At 41.3% G+C, this 16,897-nt stretch overlaps 5 protein-coding genes across 9 annotated transcripts; 4 read left to right on the top strand and 1 right to left on the bottom strand.

The window, feature by feature from the left end:
• Positions 1-142: 142 nt before the first annotated feature.
• Positions 143-2,572, top strand: LOC6618100 (nucleolar protein 58). Of its 5 annotated transcripts, none has more exons than XR_004362472.1 (4): positions 143-853; positions 1,238-1,673; positions 1,870-1,919; positions 2,008-2,572. XR_004362472.1 is itself a non-coding variant. In XM_032725249.1 (4 exons), exons 1-3 carry the CDS (start codon positions 269-271, stop codon positions 1,889-1,891), a joined length of 1,011 nt encoding a protein of 336 aa, XP_032581140.1. In that variant the 5' UTR covers positions 143-268; the 3' UTR covers positions 1,892-1,919; positions 2,008-2,572. The 5 variants fall into 5 exon arrangements, 4 of the variants coding, with proteins under 4 accessions (XP_032581140.1, XP_032581139.1, XP_002042398.1 ...); XM_032725249.1 differs by having other exon boundaries at positions 1,238-1,641; XM_032725248.1 differs by having other exon boundaries at positions 1,238-1,641; positions 2,005-2,572.
• A 179-nt stretch (positions 2,573-2,751) lies between these two features.
• On the bottom strand, positions 2,752-3,973 carry LOC6618099 (NADH dehydrogenase [ubiquinone] flavoprotein 2, mitochondrial). Its single transcript, XM_002042361.2, has 3 exons — positions 3,803-3,973; positions 3,155-3,673; positions 2,752-3,007 (listed from the first exon to the last, which is right to left on the bottom strand). Exons 1-3 carry the CDS (start codon positions 3,839-3,841, stop codon positions 2,837-2,839), a joined length of 729 nt encoding a protein of 242 aa, XP_002042397.1. The 5' UTR covers positions 3,842-3,973; the 3' UTR covers positions 2,752-2,836.
• A 289-nt stretch (positions 3,974-4,262) lies between these two features.
• Positions 4,263-6,598, top strand: LOC6618098. The gene is made up of 4 exons (XM_002042360.2): positions 4,263-4,468; positions 4,530-4,820; positions 5,022-5,209; positions 5,262-6,598. The coding sequence occupies exons 1-4, from the start codon at positions 4,351-4,353 to the stop codon at positions 6,333-6,335; spliced, it is 1,671 nt and encodes a 556-aa protein (XP_002042396.2). The 5' UTR covers positions 4,263-4,350; the 3' UTR covers positions 6,336-6,598.
• A 288-nt stretch (positions 6,599-6,886) lies between these two features.
• On the top strand, positions 6,887-8,175 carry LOC6618097. The gene is made up of 2 exons (XM_002042359.2): positions 6,887-7,032; positions 7,102-8,175. Exons 1-2 carry the CDS (start codon positions 6,950-6,952, stop codon positions 8,015-8,017), a joined length of 999 nt encoding a protein of 332 aa, XP_002042395.2. The 5' UTR covers positions 6,887-6,949; the 3' UTR covers positions 8,018-8,175.
• A 322-nt stretch (positions 8,176-8,497) lies between these two features.
• Positions 8,498-12,993, top strand: LOC6618096 (transmembrane protein 41 homolog). Its single transcript, XM_032725104.1, has 4 exons — positions 8,498-8,922; positions 9,107-9,389; positions 10,648-10,776; positions 12,020-12,993. The coding sequence occupies exons 1-4, from the start codon at positions 8,901-8,903 to the stop codon at positions 12,528-12,530; spliced, it is 945 nt and encodes a 314-aa protein (XP_032580995.1). The 5' UTR covers positions 8,498-8,900; the 3' UTR covers positions 12,531-12,993.
• Positions 12,994-16,897: the final 3,904 nt, after the last annotated feature.

Here is a 16,897-nt window from a genome sequence, read left to right as displayed (position 1 = left end):
TTTCTTACTTTCTTACTTCGATTCGATCTCGGGAATTTGATTGATAAACATCAAATATTCCCAAGGATATATATATTTATATATATTAATCAAACTGCATATCCTGACTTCGTGATTTTTCGTTTCTTGCAGTCTGGTAACACTGCCAAGTGTACAGTTGTCAAGAAACTCTATAAAGAATTTGTTTTGCTGGTACGCGGCAATTGAAATAAATCGTCATTGTAGAGCAAATAGGACGCTGTCACACAGCCGGATAAACAACCGCATTATGGCCAAGGCGAGTAAGAAGCTAGCAGAAAGTAAGCGCAGGAACGGAGTCGCCGACGAAAGCGAAAACGAGGAGATGGACCAACAGAAGTCCAATGGTACAGGCCGATCGTCCAGAAAAACGCCGAATAAACGCAAGGCTAAACTGACTGTGGCCTCTGGCAGCGAAGACAGCGATGGCCAGACGTCCACCTCCAACGCCGCGGATGTACCAACTGCAAGGAACAAGCGCAAGGTGGTCAAGGCCAGGAACGCTACCACTTCGGCCCGCAAAAATGGCAAAAAAATCGTTATAGAGGATTCGGCTGATGATGCCAATCAGTCCGATGTGGACCCTAGTTCCGACAGTTCGCCAAGGAAGCCAGATATCAAACGCCAGACACGGCGATCCGTGCGCGGTGAAATGGAAGATAGCAATGACCTGCCCTCCACCTCCAAAGCCGCCGCACATGCAAGTCCGATCAAGAAGCGCAAGCTGAGCAGGGTTTCGACCTCTTCCGTCAAAAATGGCAAGAAGGTTGCTGAAAAGGATTTTGAATCCGAAGTCGATGCTGCAACAGATGATGACAAACCAGTTCAACCCCAGGTGAGACATAAATTCGAAAAATCAAAGAATACTAGACCCAATTAGATACTGAACCCTCAGTTCATTCTACGAAATTCTGGTCAGCATTTTCAAAACATTGAGACTCAAAACAAAAAGGTTAGATTATTTTGCATGTTTAATTACTTATACATTGCGCAACTTTACTATTATTTGAAATCATTAGCGCTAACTGGCGTACATATAAACATTTATGCTTTTAAAACATTAAAATGTGAAATGCTGATGAGAAATTGTAGTGAGTTGAGAGTAATTTCGTTATATGGCGGTTACCTTGGCCAAAAATGTCTCATACTTTCACATTAATTAGTTAGGACAGTATTTTGATCAATTAACTCCAACTTTTCCATCTTTGCTGCTTTGCAGAAGATCGCAGCTAAGCCGAAGGCCTCGCCAAATGTTAAGAAGGCCAAAGGACGTGGTCGACAGACCGCCGTCGCCAAGAAAGCCGACGATTCAATCGACCCAGAAAAGCAATGGGAAGTCGAAAAAATTATTGATCATGTAGCCACCAAGGAAGGTGACATGTTCAAGATCCGATGGAAGAAGTATGGAGCAAAGGATGATTCCTGGGAGCCAAGAAAGAATCTGGCGTGCGATGCTCTAATTGAAAAGTTTATGCGGAAACAAGTAACAGAGCAAAACGTGGACGTTAAGGAGCTGCGGGAATCGCCCAAGAAGACCGAGCGCCTTGTCGATGAATGCTATCCCAGGACAAATCTACACAATCGTATTGAACGCTCCTCGAAGCGCTCTGCCGCCAAAAACCGGTGCGTTTAATAACTCTATATACAAAATTCAGGTTAGAATAACGACACTGTGGCTGTGATGAATTAAATTCAGTTATTCCTCAGTTGATACTTTCAGTTTATATTTGCCCTTTTCGTTGTTTAATTTCACGCATTGTGTCTGATTTCTTCTATATTTTGTTTATAGTTTTGATATCCACACTCAGCCATGATACTCATATGCCAATAAACATTAATTCTTACTTTCAGCATTTTCTACGGCGAGGAGTGAGGAAGGGCAACGGTTGCCCCTCCACGATGTAAACATCAGCTATGGAAATTCATTTAGGAATTTAGTACATTTTTTTTTTTTTTTACATATAATCTTACAACACATGCGGACAGAAGTACGCGGATAGGTGACCCATGCCGGCTCCAGTTGGATTTTAATGGAAAATTTCCCTTATCGTTATTAGTTTTAAAAAAGCTCGCGGGCAGAGCCAAGCCGCATCATGTCCACAATCCTGACTATTGGCGGACAACTTCACGGGCAACACACATAACTAAATATAAAATTCGGATTTTAGCACATAAGTGAAATCGACTGCAGCACAGGGCGTACATACATGTAGTATTATATCTGGTTAATTGCACTCAAACAGCGTAGAATGTAAGGCATCATTTCTGTAGCTTTAGTTGTATCCTTTGAGTAATTGATGTTTGTATTGGTTAATCGCCACAGCTGAAAATAGCCTCTCAACTACTCTTCCAATCATCTTAATTCATAATATTCGTTCATACGTACGTACGCCAGTGTACATTCAATTATAATAAGCGAACATTATTATTAGCAATGGAACATGCGTACATATGCAACAGTACACATCATGCAAAACCATTATAATTAGCAATGGAACCTTGCTGTTTTCACTACAAAATAAAATCATTTAATGTACAAGATATGGAAAACGCACTTTTGGCTTTCATTGGGGTTTTGGCGATATTCCATATCTAATAGAAAGTACTAGTATTCTCGAGTTCGTTGGCGAGTTATTATTTTATGTGTAAGCTTTCGAACTGGAAAGTGATTGGTAATCATCGTATGAATGTGCCAAACGAAAGAAAATCTATTATAAAAAAATTCAATAATCCTTTATCAATGACCTCTATAAGTTGCTTAACATTTATTTAACGTTCGTTCGACAATCAGTGATAGGTTCTGCTCTTTGCACATCCTCTACAGACCGGCCTGCAGACCAAAGCCAGGACCCTTGGGCTCCTCGCTCAGGGAAGTGGGCTCGCCCTTTGGCTCGCTGGCAAAGCGCCCGTTGCGTGGACCAGGGGGCGATATCTTATCCGCCTTCAGGTCGTTCAGGATGTCCTGCATGTCCTTAGACGTCAGATCCTCCTGCAAAGCGAAGGAAACGTTAACAATGTCGGTTTGCACAATATAGAGTCGATTTCAGCGCATTAAGATTGAATCTTTGGACAAGGCTAAGAGTGAAACTGGCGTTTCCCACCAACAAATGACCAGGAAACAGCTAGAATTGCTTACATAGTAGTCATCGTTGATCGCCACCATTGGCGCATTGACACAGGCGCCCAAGCACTCGACCTCCGAGATGGTGAACTTCCTGTCCTTGGTGGTGTCGCCGACGCCGATGCCCAGCTGCTTCTTGCAGGTCTCCAGGATGTCGTCCGATCCGCGGAGCCAGCATGGCGTGGTGGTGCACACCTGGATGTGATACTTGCCGGTGGGCTTGCGCATGAACATCGTATAGAAAGTGGCCACCTCGTAGACGCGCATATTGGGCAGCTGGAGGATCTCGGCCACCTTGTGCATGGCTGAGATTGGCAGCCAGCCGTACTGGCGCTGCGCCAGATCGAGCAGCGGGATCATGGCGCCGCGCTTGTGCCCCTCGGGATAGATGCTGAGTATGGCCTCCACGCGCTTCTTGTTCTCCGCCGTGAACTCGAACGGGATGTTGGGATTATCCTCCGGTGTGTCGCGATGGACGAACAGATTGTCGCTGGCCCGGGCACTGCTGGTGGCAATGGCCCGGATGTTGGCGCGCTGCAAATAACAACACATATCCTTAATGTTATTGTTTTCCTGTCGTCAATTATATAACTCGGGGAACAGGTTGCCTTCCCTGGTTGGCACATCGAATTACTGACAAGTTTGGATGGCTGCGCTACTCACCACGGCGGCCAGCGTCTTGGAGGCACAGTTTGTTAGCATTCTGGCGTTTCCAAAATAATGAAAAGGCTGAAAATTTGCTCTTATGTTATGTGAAGTCCGTCGGCTGCTGTCAGTTTTTTTTTTTAACAAGCACCGCTTACAGCTGATTTTCGGCGGAGCGTTTGCCAACACTGGCGCTTGTCGTAAGAGATGAGCGAATCTCTACTAATCTTGTACAACATTAATTGCACTGTTGGTGATTTAGTCACTATTGAATTTAACCGATTACAAAAACATGCATGTTTTTTTATAAATCCAAATGCAGATATTCCTTCGTATTTAACAGCTGAAACAAATAAAACTTTTAGTTGAATTAATATTCAGCGGTACGTTACATTTTTCATTATTTTTTTTAATATTTTTTTCTAAAACAGAAAGCGATATATATCGCCGTGAGATTAAATCACTTTTGAACAATGATCGCTGTGCCTTAGCATTCCATGTTCGATAAATTGCTAAACGCTCAAACTTGTAAGTTTATCGGGGGGAAACGTTAAACGGACACAAAAATGGAAAAATATCCACTAGTCACAGAATTTATGGGGCAAAATTGCCTAAAAGATACCCAAATGGCGCAGTTCGAGAATGAACTCAGGAAGAGGAAAGAATTGATCGTCGAGGAGCAGAGTGAGTGGTCATAATGCGCGAATCTCCACGCGAAATTTCTACATGTTTCTGCTTGTTGCAGTCATAGGGCCGCAATTGGAGCAGGTGCTATTCGACCTGACTTTGGCCAAGCAGTGCGCCTTGGCAGTGCAGAATAACGGTGCCGGTCTGGCACAGGTCAACACCATGGTGCAGGACTGTATTTTCCAGATCACGCGAATTGAGGAGCTGCTCGAAATGGCCGGGTTGCAGGACATCCTCTACTACACGATGCATCGCAAGGAGCAGGAGTTCCTGCGCATAATTAAGCTGCAGGAGGATTTGGCCGAGCAAGAGAATCAGCAGAACACCATCCTCGAATCGCGCAGTATCGGTATGATTCTGTATATTAATCACATTGCCATGCAATTTACATGCATATAAGGTATTATTGAATACGGAATCCATTTGAAGTCTGCCATATAATCATAACCAATAAAAAACATTTTCTTTTTTTATTTAATGCCCCTTCTGATAGTACACGTTCATGTCCCTTGTGTTATTTGAATGATTCTCAAAATATGTTCAATTTCAGTCCAGGAACTCCGAAAAGAGCAAGTCTCAAAAAAAGAGGCAGATAAGGAGCTAGCCTCAGTCGACGACCAACTGGACCAGGCGGATCGCGAGTGGACAATTACGCTGAGAAGTATGACGGATAATCGTAATAAGAAGATAGTCAGCGTTTTACAGATGAGAAAGCTGATCAACGAATTGAAGGAAGAGGTGAGTAGCTGCGAAATATCCATTCCTAGTGAATAACTTTTCCGTTTTTCAGTTGCAAAAAAGGAATTTGATTAAAACGGTTGTCACTAAGGGCGCTGAACCAAATTTGGCTGGTGTTCTATCCGTTGGCAGCATTTCATCATTTCAGTCCGCTTCGGATTTCCTTAACAACTTTATCTTTAAGAATATCAAACTAGATGGCAATAAATTCATGACGAGCGTGAATAGTGAGATATCTACTAAGAAGCTGGAGACTCCGCTGCGATCCATTTTGGTCAAATGCAAGGAGGACGAGCCTGTTGCCATTTCCAACTCGCCAACAAAGCAAGTGCGTTTTTCTCCCTATCCAGAGATAAGCCATATCGAAGAGGATAAATTTGAGAAGCCCGATTGGCTTTCTCGTTCAGAAGAGGCAGATGTCCCAAATGCGGAATTAGAAGAGGACGCTGACGAAATAGAGGCCACTGACGAAGATTTTGAGGAAGTATCAGAAGAAGAATCCGATGACGAAATGGAGGTGAAAGATGAAGGATTTGAGCAGGAAGAAAAAGTAGAAAAGTCAGAAGAGTTGTTGGATCCAGAGCAGGACAGATATGATGATAAATCTGGCTCAGAAGTGGAGGAATCCGTATCGGATGACAAGGAATCAGGAGGCGAGGCATCAGGAGAGGAAGAGCCGGCTGATGCGGCCAAACAAGTGAAATTCGGCGAAAAACCGCAACCTGATGATCAGCCATCGAATGAAATTTCCGATAAACCACAAATAATTAGAGTCGACACTCTCTCACCCATCAAAAACATATCATCCTGGACCAGCGACGATATACCCACAACCTCCAAGGGCACTCTCAATCGTTTTACTGCAACCCAGTTGATGAACTATGGTAGCGATCGCGATGCAAACGAGGAGTCGCCTAGCAAGCGACTAAAATTGGAGGAGGATGAGTTCCCAATGACCCAACCAATGCCGGATTACTTTAAGCATCCGTCCTCCACATTCAACAACTTTGATGATCAATCACTGCGATTCAGCTCGCCCCATAACAATTTTGACGATGATTACCTTCTGAACTTCAGCGATGATAGTGATGTTACTCCTACTGCCGCCTCAGCGTACATACTTTAAATTGATAACGTATTTTGGTCAAAAATTAATGTGTGTTCTTGATAATAACGTACAATTAATTTATATCCAGATACTAATGCATTGCCATCAGCAATCAGAAAAAATTTCAGTTCAGCTAAATTATTTGTAGCTTTATAATGAGATGAAATTGCGTACATATGCATATGTAAATTTAAATCATTCGTGTATAAAAACAGACAGTTCGAAAGTGTCGTTTAAGACTTCTCCTTCATTTTGTCGCTGCTTATAAACTAATAAAACAATTAATTATTTAATTTTACTGTAAACGGTAAATTTTCAGACTTTCAATAAAATATTTTTCTCATTCCAGCATAGAAATCTTTATTGAAAATGTATATTATATTATTATTATTTTATATATTATATTTTTTAAAATTTTATATACTATTATTTATATATTTAAAGAACTAAGAACAATTTCAATATTTCATTTGTAACTCTTGGCGCCAATGGTTTGAGTCCAAGCTTAAATCAATTTGGTATATTTATGGTTTGTTTTGGTATTTGTCTGCATGCATCTCGTTTAGTATTTTTGCCCATGCTGTCGATACCACGAGTTTGTTTTATACAAATTGAACAAAAAACTCAGATAAATGGCTCGGAAACGAAAGATTCCCGTGCGCAAGCATCACGGCGTCCGTGATCCCCTCAAGCAGCTGGAACAGAAGGAGAAGAAGTTCGTTTATAGTGGCAAGTCAGTCGAAAAAGGCAGCTAAACTAATATCTGCACCATTTCACATTACAGACTTTCCAAAGTAACGAACAATCCGCCTGTGAAAAAGGATGAGCAGCAGGTGTCCTTCAAGTTCCGTCAGTTTCAGCAGCTGGCAAACGCCACCAAATCGGGCAAGAAGCTAAGATTGGGCGAAATCGGACGGGAGGATAAACCCAAATCCTATCCAGGATCCAAGCCTGGCAGTAGTTCCTCATCGAAGGAAACGCGTAACATAAAGCAGTTCGCCAACGAAACGGACGAGGATTATCTGCGCCGAGTGAACCGCATGACCAATGCATCCGTACGGGAAGCCCACTACGAGGCCAAGTATGGTGTGAACGTGATAAGAAACCCCAAAACCGGAGAGATTACTGTCCAAAAGAGGCCGAAAAACGAGATCGATGAGCTGCTCAAGCAGAAGCAAAAGGAGCAACGGCTGGCGGGCAAAAGGGGTCGCAAAAAAGTTCAAGTCGTACACAAGCCCATGGATGCGAAGACCAGTCGCGAATTGGTGAAGAGGGCCTACAAGGAGGCCCAGCAAGAGGTTGATACCGAGGAGAAGCAAATTGCCGGGCCAACGGAATTCAAAAAGGATGTTGTGGCATTTGGTGAGATCGTCCATGCCCCACCTACCCTCAAAACCCTGCCGCGCAAGGCGGAAAAATGTGAAACAGTGCCACGTCCAGGACGCAAAACCAATCTCCTTCTCAAGTCCATGCTGAATCCCGACCAGGGTCAGTCAAATCGTGGGCAGGAGGACGACGACAGCAGTCGACTAAAGCTTGCTGCCCAATCCAAGAGCGCCTTCAAAGCACCCACCAAGGCCCAGATGAAGGGCAAGCGGAAGGATCTGCCCTTGGCCACGAGGTCAATGCTCGAAACCGAGCGCAGCAAAATGGTTCAGCTATACCGTCAGCTCAAAAACAAGACAACAGCAGATTCCTAACAGATTCTAGACTAGATACCAACGAACTTTTTTTGACATGAAAACAAGTAATTCTAATCCCTTAAGTTACGTGAATGCATTTGCTACCCACTGAAGTGCGGTCGTAGTTTCATTATAGAATGTTTAATATATTGATGAGATTTTTATTAAATCTATTTTCATACAAAAAAAAGTGCAATGTTTAATTCCTCTATTTCTAGCAGTATTTCATGGAGGTGGTAATAAAAATAAAGTCTTTTGGCAAAAAAAGGGCACAATTATGTTAATAGATACAAAAAAGTACTTCACTTGCTTATGCACACACTCACATTTTGTATTTACGTATAACATTACAAAATATAAATAAAATTTAAAGAAACTGAAAAGGGGCGCTAAATATGACCAGATTTGTTTAGAAGCCCATGTTCAGTTTTGGTATATGTGCGATAACTGTGTTCTTCAGGTTGTACTTATTTAACACAGCGCCTTCGGCCACACTGGTCGTGACGGAAATTTATGAAATTAATTTATTTTAAATACACTTTTAAGCGTGATCGTTCGCCGCAAAATTCGGTTGAAGTGAAAAACAATAGAAACAAATAAAAAAAATTGCGAAGAGCTCAGTAGTCAACAATTACCCTAGTTAACGCAGTTTTAGCCAACTATTTTTTTATATTGATTAAATTCATTGTTGTAGACACACGCACACACACACGCATAGGCACGCGGAAAGGAGAAGAGCAACAAATTGTGTCTGGCGCGCAAATAGACACACAAATAGCACTAACAATTGATTAATTGCCTAGACTCTAAATGAGTCAATCGTGAATTAAAATCGGATTTAGAAGGCTTATTAATTTTTCCTTCTTCAACTCGGGCTTACGTACATCGTGTCAAAGCCAGAATGTCTTACTGCAGTGGTGTGGGTGAGTGTGCTGTTTTTGTTGTTTTTGCTTATCAGCTGAGCGAAGGAACGGTGATTAACCCGCAGCTAGTGCGCAGCCCGTTTAGCCAAAAACGACTATTAACCCTTAGTCAGTGCATTCTGTTCACCACCACCCCTTTTGCTTTCGAATGCATATTACATCTGCATGCCTCTTTTTTTTCTAGCCCTCTCCGCCGACGAGGGGATTACAATGCGCAATGGCAGGGCAAAGGCGCTCCAGGAACACTCCCCGGATCAGGTGGCTACTCCACTGTTGCCACAGGTGCCGCCACAGGAGCAACAAGATCTTAATCAACAGCAACAACAACAGGCCACTCCGCAAAAGCAGGCCATGTCCGCAGACGAGAAGAAGGCCACGAAGAAGTCCCTGGTCATCGTAGCGGGCATTTTTGTGGCCAGCTTGGTTACCATGTGCTATGTGTACGCCATATTCCCCGAGCTCAACGCGTAAGTGCGTTTTTCTGGGGTTAAAGCGCCACCAATGTGTGTCCCCTGCGCATTCGTGCACCTGTAAGGTGTTAAGTGGCCTCCATGTGTGTGTGTGTATGCCTTGCTTGTCTCGCTTGATTTGCGAGCAGAGATGTCGACCAATGATCCGCTTAAAATAGCTAGTCCATATCCAACTATGATTAGATATGCCAGGTAGTCATTTATCTAATGCTAGTTATCTCCATTACGCTTCTAAATGTATCTTTTATATTCAAATATCAAAGATATTACATTTTTAGAATGTAAAACTCTTATTGAAAATAACTACTTGCATTGGTCAGAAAAGGCCCATTTGAATATCCAAATATTTACTATAACAGCCAAGTTAAATAAGTAACTTAACTCAAATGTCATGCTTTGCATGAAAAAAACCTTTCTGTACACGATTATTTTTATCTTTAAACTATACCTAAAGCGTATTGTTATTTGAAAGTCTGGTTATGTGAGGGACTAAAATAATAAGCACTCAGTTTGTTTAAAGTTCAAGACGTTTGTGTACATATATTTCTAACAATTTGAATTCATCAGAATTTGATTTGCATGGAATCAGCAAGTCAGCGAATAATCTTTGTTTTTTGTCAAATTTGATCAGCAAACGTAAGGGGTTGAAAACATAAGTGCGGATCCCTCTAATCTTTTAAAAAGTCCCTTGGCAGAGTCATTATTCTTATTGATAATGCTGTGAAATTTTACTTATCTATTCTGTTGTTAATTTTTGTGTTCGTGCCTTTTCACCGCATTGGCATACAGTGATTATAAAGTAATTGAAATAGTAACCAAATCATGATACCTTTTACGGCATTATAAAAACACTTATCTGTATATCGTGAGTTTGCTTCCATTCAAGAGGCGTTTTTGGGCAGTAAAGATAGGAACTATTTACAAAGAGCTGTTAAAGTATAGTATTCAATAAATAACAATGGTTTTTTATTTAGTTAGTTAATCAATTAGTAATAACATATACCAGTCCCTATCAACCAAACTTATCTAAATTTGTAAATTAAGAAATATTTCAATTAAGCTCCAGTTGAGTAGCCAGTTTTGACTGGAAAATGTCTGAAATTACAGAGCTATCTGGCGAGAGGGTTTACTCGCACACACACACACACACACGCATCGAGTCACGCCACCGATATATGATGTATTTTTTATATACATATATATATAAACTGTGTTTACACCTCGTCTCGGTTTTGTTCTTGCCCAACTTATGCAGATCGGAGAAACAACACTTGAAAATTCCACGTGATATCCAAGATGCTAAGATGCTAGCCAAGGTCCTTGATCGCTACAAGGACATGTACTACTTCGAAGTGATGTTCGGCGTGGTGGTCGCCTACGTATTGTATCCTTTTACCAAATCCAAATAGCCAAAGTACGAAATATGGTATGAAAAGTCGGTCACCGACTGATTAGATAGTGAAAGAGTTCTATTGTCCGGCGGTGACCTTGACCCGATTACCAAAAATGAAGACCCCGCCACCACAAACTATTCACGGTCACCTTTCCACCTTAATTAATTCACGATCACCGTTTGAAGCACATAGTGTGCATATTAATTACGTGGGCAGCACGGGGAAGTGCGAGCGAGATAGCTGTAGGAAGCAGGGGAGCCGCTGAGGTTGCCTTCCCGCTCTCACTTACTACTTGCACTCTTTAGAGTGGACCTTATTCCTTTGGATTTGCTTCAAAACTAGTTTTTCAATGCGCGTATGAGTAATGAAATAACGTATACGCAATGTTAACTGTTTTGCCATTAGTTTATTTTGAAATTAATTTGCTAACCAAAGTGGATTGAATATATTTTAAAATGATTAGTTTTTATCAGTGCGCATCAAGTTTATCATCGTATTAAGGTCCACCCCAGTGCACGCAGCATGTGCTGCCTAAAAATCGACTTTGGTCGTTTATATGACACATTCTTTGTATTTGTTGCTGTTTTCGTCGTGAAAATCAGCTGAGCTGGACATTATTTTGTTGTCGTCAGTGTTTTGATTTGTGTATTTTGTTTATTGCTCTTCTTCTTCCGCACTCAAGTGTGTTTTTAGCAGGAATAAACAAAAAAATAAAGAGGCAACCTACAAGCAAAATCAAAAGCCAAAGCACATACGTAACTTTATAGCCTTGCGCGCCAGTGTGTTAGTGAGCATTTTTTATTGGCCCGTGCATTTGTTATCGGGCATTTGTTGAATACGTGGTCCGATGCCAGATGGAACGAGAGTGTGGGGGATTCTCGGACGATGGGGGTGTCATTGTCAACTCTTTACGTCTATAAATACCCGCCCACAGACGTTCGAGCACGCGTCCAACTAGTCGTACGATCCGTCTTTAATCCCAAGCACAGTGCTTCCAAGAAAGAACGTATTTTGCTAGCCAATGTGACATTACATGTTTTTAGACCGAAAATAAACTAAGAATACTGGCAATCTCTAATAGTTTCGCTAATTTTGCCATATAAAACATATCAATGTGGCAATACGTCGAATAGGTCTTTAATTTTAGTTGCCACTGCATTCAGAATGGCAGCCAACATTCAGATGAAACCGCCTACGACTGGTTACCTTGACCCAATTGAAATCCATTTATAGCCTGCAAACATTCGCCATTCCCGGATCGCTGTTCCTTTCGATTCTGCTGGGATTCCTGTACAAGTTTCCGATCGCCCTGTTCCTCATCTGCTTCTGTTCGGCGCTGGGCGCCACCCTATGCTATACACTTTCCAATCTGGTCGGACGTCGTCTGATCCGTCACTTCTGGCCGAAGAAGACAAGCGAGTGGTCGAAGCACGTCGAGGAGTACCGGGACAGTTTGTTCAACTACATGCTATTCCTGCGCATGACACCGATCCTACCCAATTGGTTCATCAACCTGGCATCGCCGGTCATCGGTGTGCCGCTGCACATCTTCGCATTGGGTACCTTCTGCGGCGTAGCACCACCTTCGGTGATCGCCATCCAGGCGGGCAAGACGCTCCAGAAGATGACCAGTTCGAGTGAGGCTTTCTCCTGGACCTCGATGGGCATCCTGATGGCCTGCGCCTGTGCATCCTTGCTGCCCGGTCTACTCAAGAACAAGTTTAAGCACAAGAAGGAGGCGTAAGCTGGCCGGAGAATGTGTCCGAAATATATTTATATATATATGCTATTCCCCAAACCGAAACCAAAACAAACCGAAAAAAAAAATTAATTGTAATTTATACACTACGCCAGAAACAACACACAAACCGAGTCTTTTTTGTTTGTACATTTTTTTTCGGAATGCCACTTTGGGTCTCGATCCACTATGTTTAAGACAACTACAAATTATCTATGTTTATCCTATTATAAAAATTATAAATGTTTTCTGAACTTATTCTTACCAAACAACTTTTGCATCATATATTTCCATCAATCGTTTTTAAGTTAGTGAATTTTTGTTTAGTGCTATTGCAGTATTTACTAGAAAAGTTCTCCTCTAAGTGAATCGAGTTAGCAGAAATCCATTGAATATTACGCAGCGTATGTAAGTTAAAAGATGATTAAAGTATGTATGTGTCTGCAAGTAAATGTTAAAAAAATACAAATTACAAATTATGTGTTTTTATTTTCGGTGATATCTAGATCTAAAAAACTATGATGAGCAAAAATATCTTCACGTTGTAGGGTCAACAAGTCATTTTACTCACATGAAACTCATGCAAATAATTTTTTTATTAACAGTGAGATTAAATTCAAATATACGTTATAGATATAGTGAAATTAAAGCTTATAAAGTTCTGTGCTTAAAGCTATTTTTGTTGTGTAAGCTTTTAAAATGTTTGGCGGCAACTTTGAATTTACTTTGCACGAGCTTTGGTCTTCTACCTTCTCACCCATCTTGTTCATTTATATTGGCCGAAACTTTGGTTTCCCCTGTCGCCTATTCTTTGCTATGGTTTTAATTAGCCTTTATTATTCTTGGCCCTCTGCTCGATTTTTCTTGGCCGCTTTTTTGTTATTCTTGCGGTTTTGGCAGCCATTTGATTTGTGTGCTCAATTAGTTAGGTAAACTTTTTTAAAAGGATTAACTGCTGAGATCCGTTTCTCAGAAATATTTTAAATTTACTTTCGCCTAGACTTTGCGTTGCCCCACGAGATTTTTCACCAACAGTTATCAACAGTTTTTTGTGGTTATCATACCGTAGAGTAAGGGCATACCACATATGTTGCAACTTATGTATTTAACTGGTAAAAGAAATCGTTAACGAGCCTTATCCGTCCGTCTGTCCGTCCGTAACTAAAAGAGGTAGGATGAAATTTTATACACTTTGAATGCCCGATTTTTTAGCTGAGTAATGGGTATCTAATAGTCGTGGCACTTGACTGTAGGGCTCTCCCTTGTTTTTTCTTAAAAGGTCTTCAAGCCAGACGGTGCTACAGGTGTCCCCACACACAGTGGCAAAGAAAAAAAACAAGAGAAATTGCTATAGTCAAGTTCCCCGACTATCAGATACCCGTTACTCAGCTATTGTGAATACGAACGCGAAATTTCATAATTTTTCTAGGATATCGAATAAATATTGGGGAATACAATGAGAAACATTTTTAAAATTTTTCAAAAGTGTAGGCGTGACCGTTTTGGCGGCTTTAGGGCGTTGGAGCGTTACATACTTTTCAACGAATCTAGTATACCCTTGTACTCTACAAGTTACGGGTATAAAAACCACCGAAATTTTGTCAAGCTATACCGACTCGCACATCACGGTCGACGTGGCTCTTATCTGCTGTTGTTATGCTTTTCGTAATTGATTTAGGACGCGTGTAGTGAAACATAAAGGACCGTGATGAGGAAAACAGTGGGTATTGCCTAATGGGGGAAAGCATATATGCACATTGGTTCGAAGTATTTCCATGTTTAACAGTAAGTTGAAGGTTAAGAAGACTCAAATGAGCTCTGTTAGGGAAAATTTGATGTGCTGATGAATTCGCGCATCCTGATATGTAATTTATTTGATTTAAGGGCTTGTAAGAACCCAACCATTGGGTTTCTCATATCGATGCAGTACTGCACGACCGTGCCAGCAAAGAAATTGTATTAACGACATCATAATTTCGCCTGCCATGCGTTTCATCAGTACAAAGGCGTACACTCCAACTTTCGGGAATTGCCTAAAAAATATGCACATCTTTATTGGGCTTAAGTAGTACAGATATGAGCTTGCCTGCTGCGAGTGTTCCTGTCTGTTTCAGGCAACAAATTCTGATCACTTAATGCGTCCAGACAAATGAGAGTGGGCGTGGCATTGGAGGCAGGGGCAACCAAAGGGAATCATAATCGTTTGTAAATTATGCACTTCATTAGTTGGCAGCCATGGGCTTGTAAAAGCGATTTACATAGTGGAAATGGGCGAAGATTAAATTTTAAATTTGTGTCTAAGCAGTTGGTAAGCTGTATATTTGCTTAATTGGTATGTTTAGGCAGTTTGTAAGGGAAATTCTTGATTAATTGGGTTTAAAGCTTAAGTTTCAACAATACACTTTAAACGTTAATTGAAAATTATGATATTTTATATATTTTTGTTAGCTAGCTCCATTTTGTTCTTATCAAAAAAAATCGACTTGCTTAATTATAAGCCCACACATTCCCATGCTTTGTTATTCTGTTTTTTAGCCAAAGGGTTAAATATTTTCGTTTTAATTTCGCCTGCCCAAATGTGTTTTTTAGGCATTTGAAAAGGCCAAATTGTAAATCTCAAATGTGTTTTCTGGGCCAGGGCGGATGACTCTAATCCACTTTGTCGCCGAGTCTGCCAATTATGCAAATCAATCAGGACGAGAGAGGGGCGGACGCACTTGTCCGCTTCACTAGCGAACGTGCCCTTTTGCAATTTTCACACTGACAGCGCACAGTGGGTCAAGTAACTAATTTATAATTTTAAATTCCATAATTGTAAAGTAAATATAAGACAGCAATACGCATAAACTATTACAAATAATTAAATTATTTTCAAAAATTACGAGGATAACCGAGACTCCTGGCTACCCCTCATCAATATTTGGTCCATCGTGCCGAATTTCAATAAATGCCATATTTACAAGAAGATACGTCCTTGGCTTACATTTTGTATGTTGGTTTACATGTAAGGGTTAATATTTAAATGACTTTAAATGCGCTTCAGGATGAATTATTTTTAAAAATTACGAGGATAAGCGAGACTCCTGGCGCCGCCAATCAATATTTGGTCCAACGTGCTGAATTACAATTAAAGTGCTACGTTTTCGGCTTACATTTTTTTTTTTCAGCTTAAATGATTGAAAAAAATGTAGAAAATAAGCGGCTACAAAAGGACGTGAAACATCCTGGCCCAGTGTTCCGAGCCTCAAGTGTTTGAAAAGCCTGGAGCTCGAAAGTGAATCTGCATTGGGCCGATGATTGAGGCCCTGGCTTGGTAGTGATGTGATGTGAATTGGCCGACGTGACAGGGCCGACAAAGGGCCACAATTTGCTAGCCGTGTATTATTTTTTAATTGCCATGCCAGGAGGAGCCAGGAGGCGCCAGGAGGACCTGCTCTATGTTTGGCTTCCATAGAGGATGAGAAACGAAATTTCAATGCCCGACGAGTGCTTATCGAAAACTCAACCAAAACACGCACATGCGTTCGCTTTAATCCAAATTCAATTCACTTTGTTCAACCAACTTATAGCAACTCTCGACCGGCAACAATTCCAGTCCCTCACAAAATTCCCAATCGCCATTATGGCCATGATGTCTGTGGGCAGCAGACCAAGGGATCCGAAATCTGAATACGCCGCCCAACAAAACCTGTCCATCCATCTACGCATCCTTGTGCCAGGCCACTGCCTAATTAAATAAGATTGAAAAGCTTCAATTATTCAATAGAACAATAGAAGGGATTGCTTGCCGTAAGCTGCGTTCCATATCAGTACGAGTATAAATCTAACAAAAGAAAAAAAAACACTGGAAAATACACCATTTTCTTACTTTGGCTGTAGGCGATTGAAGTGTCGAAAATGATTCCTTATATCTGTTTTTCCACAGAATAGCATGATGGGTATATGGTCTTAAGGTTTCGCAACGCACTTTGTTTGCCTACGAAGGCCATCTGTTATTGCATCTTTTCGACCGACTGAGCATCTCGAAAGCCGTGCAGAAACAAAGGACTTCCCAAAGGGCGCCCATGCAGACCGGCTAATTGTAAAGTCAAACAGAAACTGTTAACCAAATGGTTCTGGAAATAATCTCCGCAGGGATGTAGGATGTGCGTTGCTGGGTCCTTTTGCAGCGGCCTTAATTCTAATACTAATTCGAATCCTAACACATTTGCGCCGTCGATTCGCTTCTTTGACTGCAGCCACGACGACGGACATGGGTATTAAAAAAGTTTTCAATTTCGTTGACGTCCTTGAGAGTTTTCTTCGGCAGACGCGGCATGTATATATTTTTCCTATGTTGCTGGATATTTGATACTCAGTTCTTAGATTTCACA

Source organism: Drosophila sechellia, chromosome X, assembly GCF_004382195.2.
Source record: "Drosophila sechellia strain sech25 chromosome X, ASM438219v1, whole genome shotgun sequence".
NCBI lineage: Eukaryota > Metazoa > Arthropoda > Insecta > Diptera > Drosophilidae > Drosophila > Drosophila sechellia.
This window is presented reverse-complemented; position numbering and strand designations above follow the sequence as displayed.

Excerpts from the sequence above, each read along its gene's own strand:
- LOC6618100 (XM_032725249.1), top strand. The coding sequence starts at position 269 with ATGGCCAAGGCGAGTAAGAAGCTAGCAGAAAGTAAGCGCAGGAACGGA. Across the intron at positions 854-1,237 it reads ACAAACCAGTTCAACCCCAG|AAGATCGCAGCTAAGCCGAA; the intron begins GTGAGACATAAA and ends GCTGCTTTGCAG. Across the intron at positions 1,642-1,869 it reads CGCTCTGCCGCCAAAAACCG|CATTTTCTACGGCGAGGAGT; the intron begins GTGCGTTTAATA and ends TCTTACTTTCAG.
- LOC6618099 (XM_002042361.2), bottom strand. The coding sequence starts at position 3,841 with ATGCTAACAAACTGTGCCTCCAAGACGCTGGCCGCCGTG. Across the intron at positions 3,674-3,802 it reads CCAAGACGCTGGCCGCCGTG|CGCGCCAACATCCGGGCCAT; the intron begins GTGAGTAGCGCA and ends TGTTATTTGCAG. Across the intron at positions 3,008-3,154 it reads CGATCAACGATGACTACTAT|GAGGATCTGACGTCTAAGGA; the intron begins GTAAGCAATTCT and ends TTCGCTTTGCAG.
- LOC6618098 (XM_002042360.2), top strand. The coding sequence starts at position 4,351 with ATGGAAAAATATCCACTAGTCACAGAATTTATGGGGCAAAATTGCCTA. Across the intron at positions 4,469-4,529 it reads ATTGATCGTCGAGGAGCAGA|TCATAGGGCCGCAATTGGAG; the intron begins GTGAGTGGTCAT and ends TGCTTGTTGCAG. Across the intron at positions 4,821-5,021 it reads CCTCGAATCGCGCAGTATCG|TCCAGGAACTCCGAAAAGAG; the intron begins GTATGATTCTGT and ends GTTCAATTTCAG.
- LOC6618097 (XM_002042359.2), top strand. The coding sequence starts at position 6,950 with ATGGCTCGGAAACGAAAGATTCCCGTGCGCAAGCATCACGGCGTCCGT. Across the intron at positions 7,033-7,101 it reads CTGGAACAGAAGGAGAAGAA|ACTTTCCAAAGTAACGAACA; the intron begins GTTCGTTTATAG and ends TTCACATTACAG.
- LOC6618096 (XM_032725104.1), top strand. The coding sequence starts at position 8,901 with ATGTCTTACTGCAGTGGTGTGG. Across the intron at positions 8,923-9,106 it reads GTCTTACTGCAGTGGTGTGG|CCCTCTCCGCCGACGAGGGG; the intron begins GTGAGTGTGCTG and ends TTTTTTTTCTAG. Across the intron at positions 9,390-10,647 it reads ATATTCCCCGAGCTCAACGC|ATCGGAGAAACAACACTTGA; the intron begins GTAAGTGCGTTT and ends CAACTTATGCAG.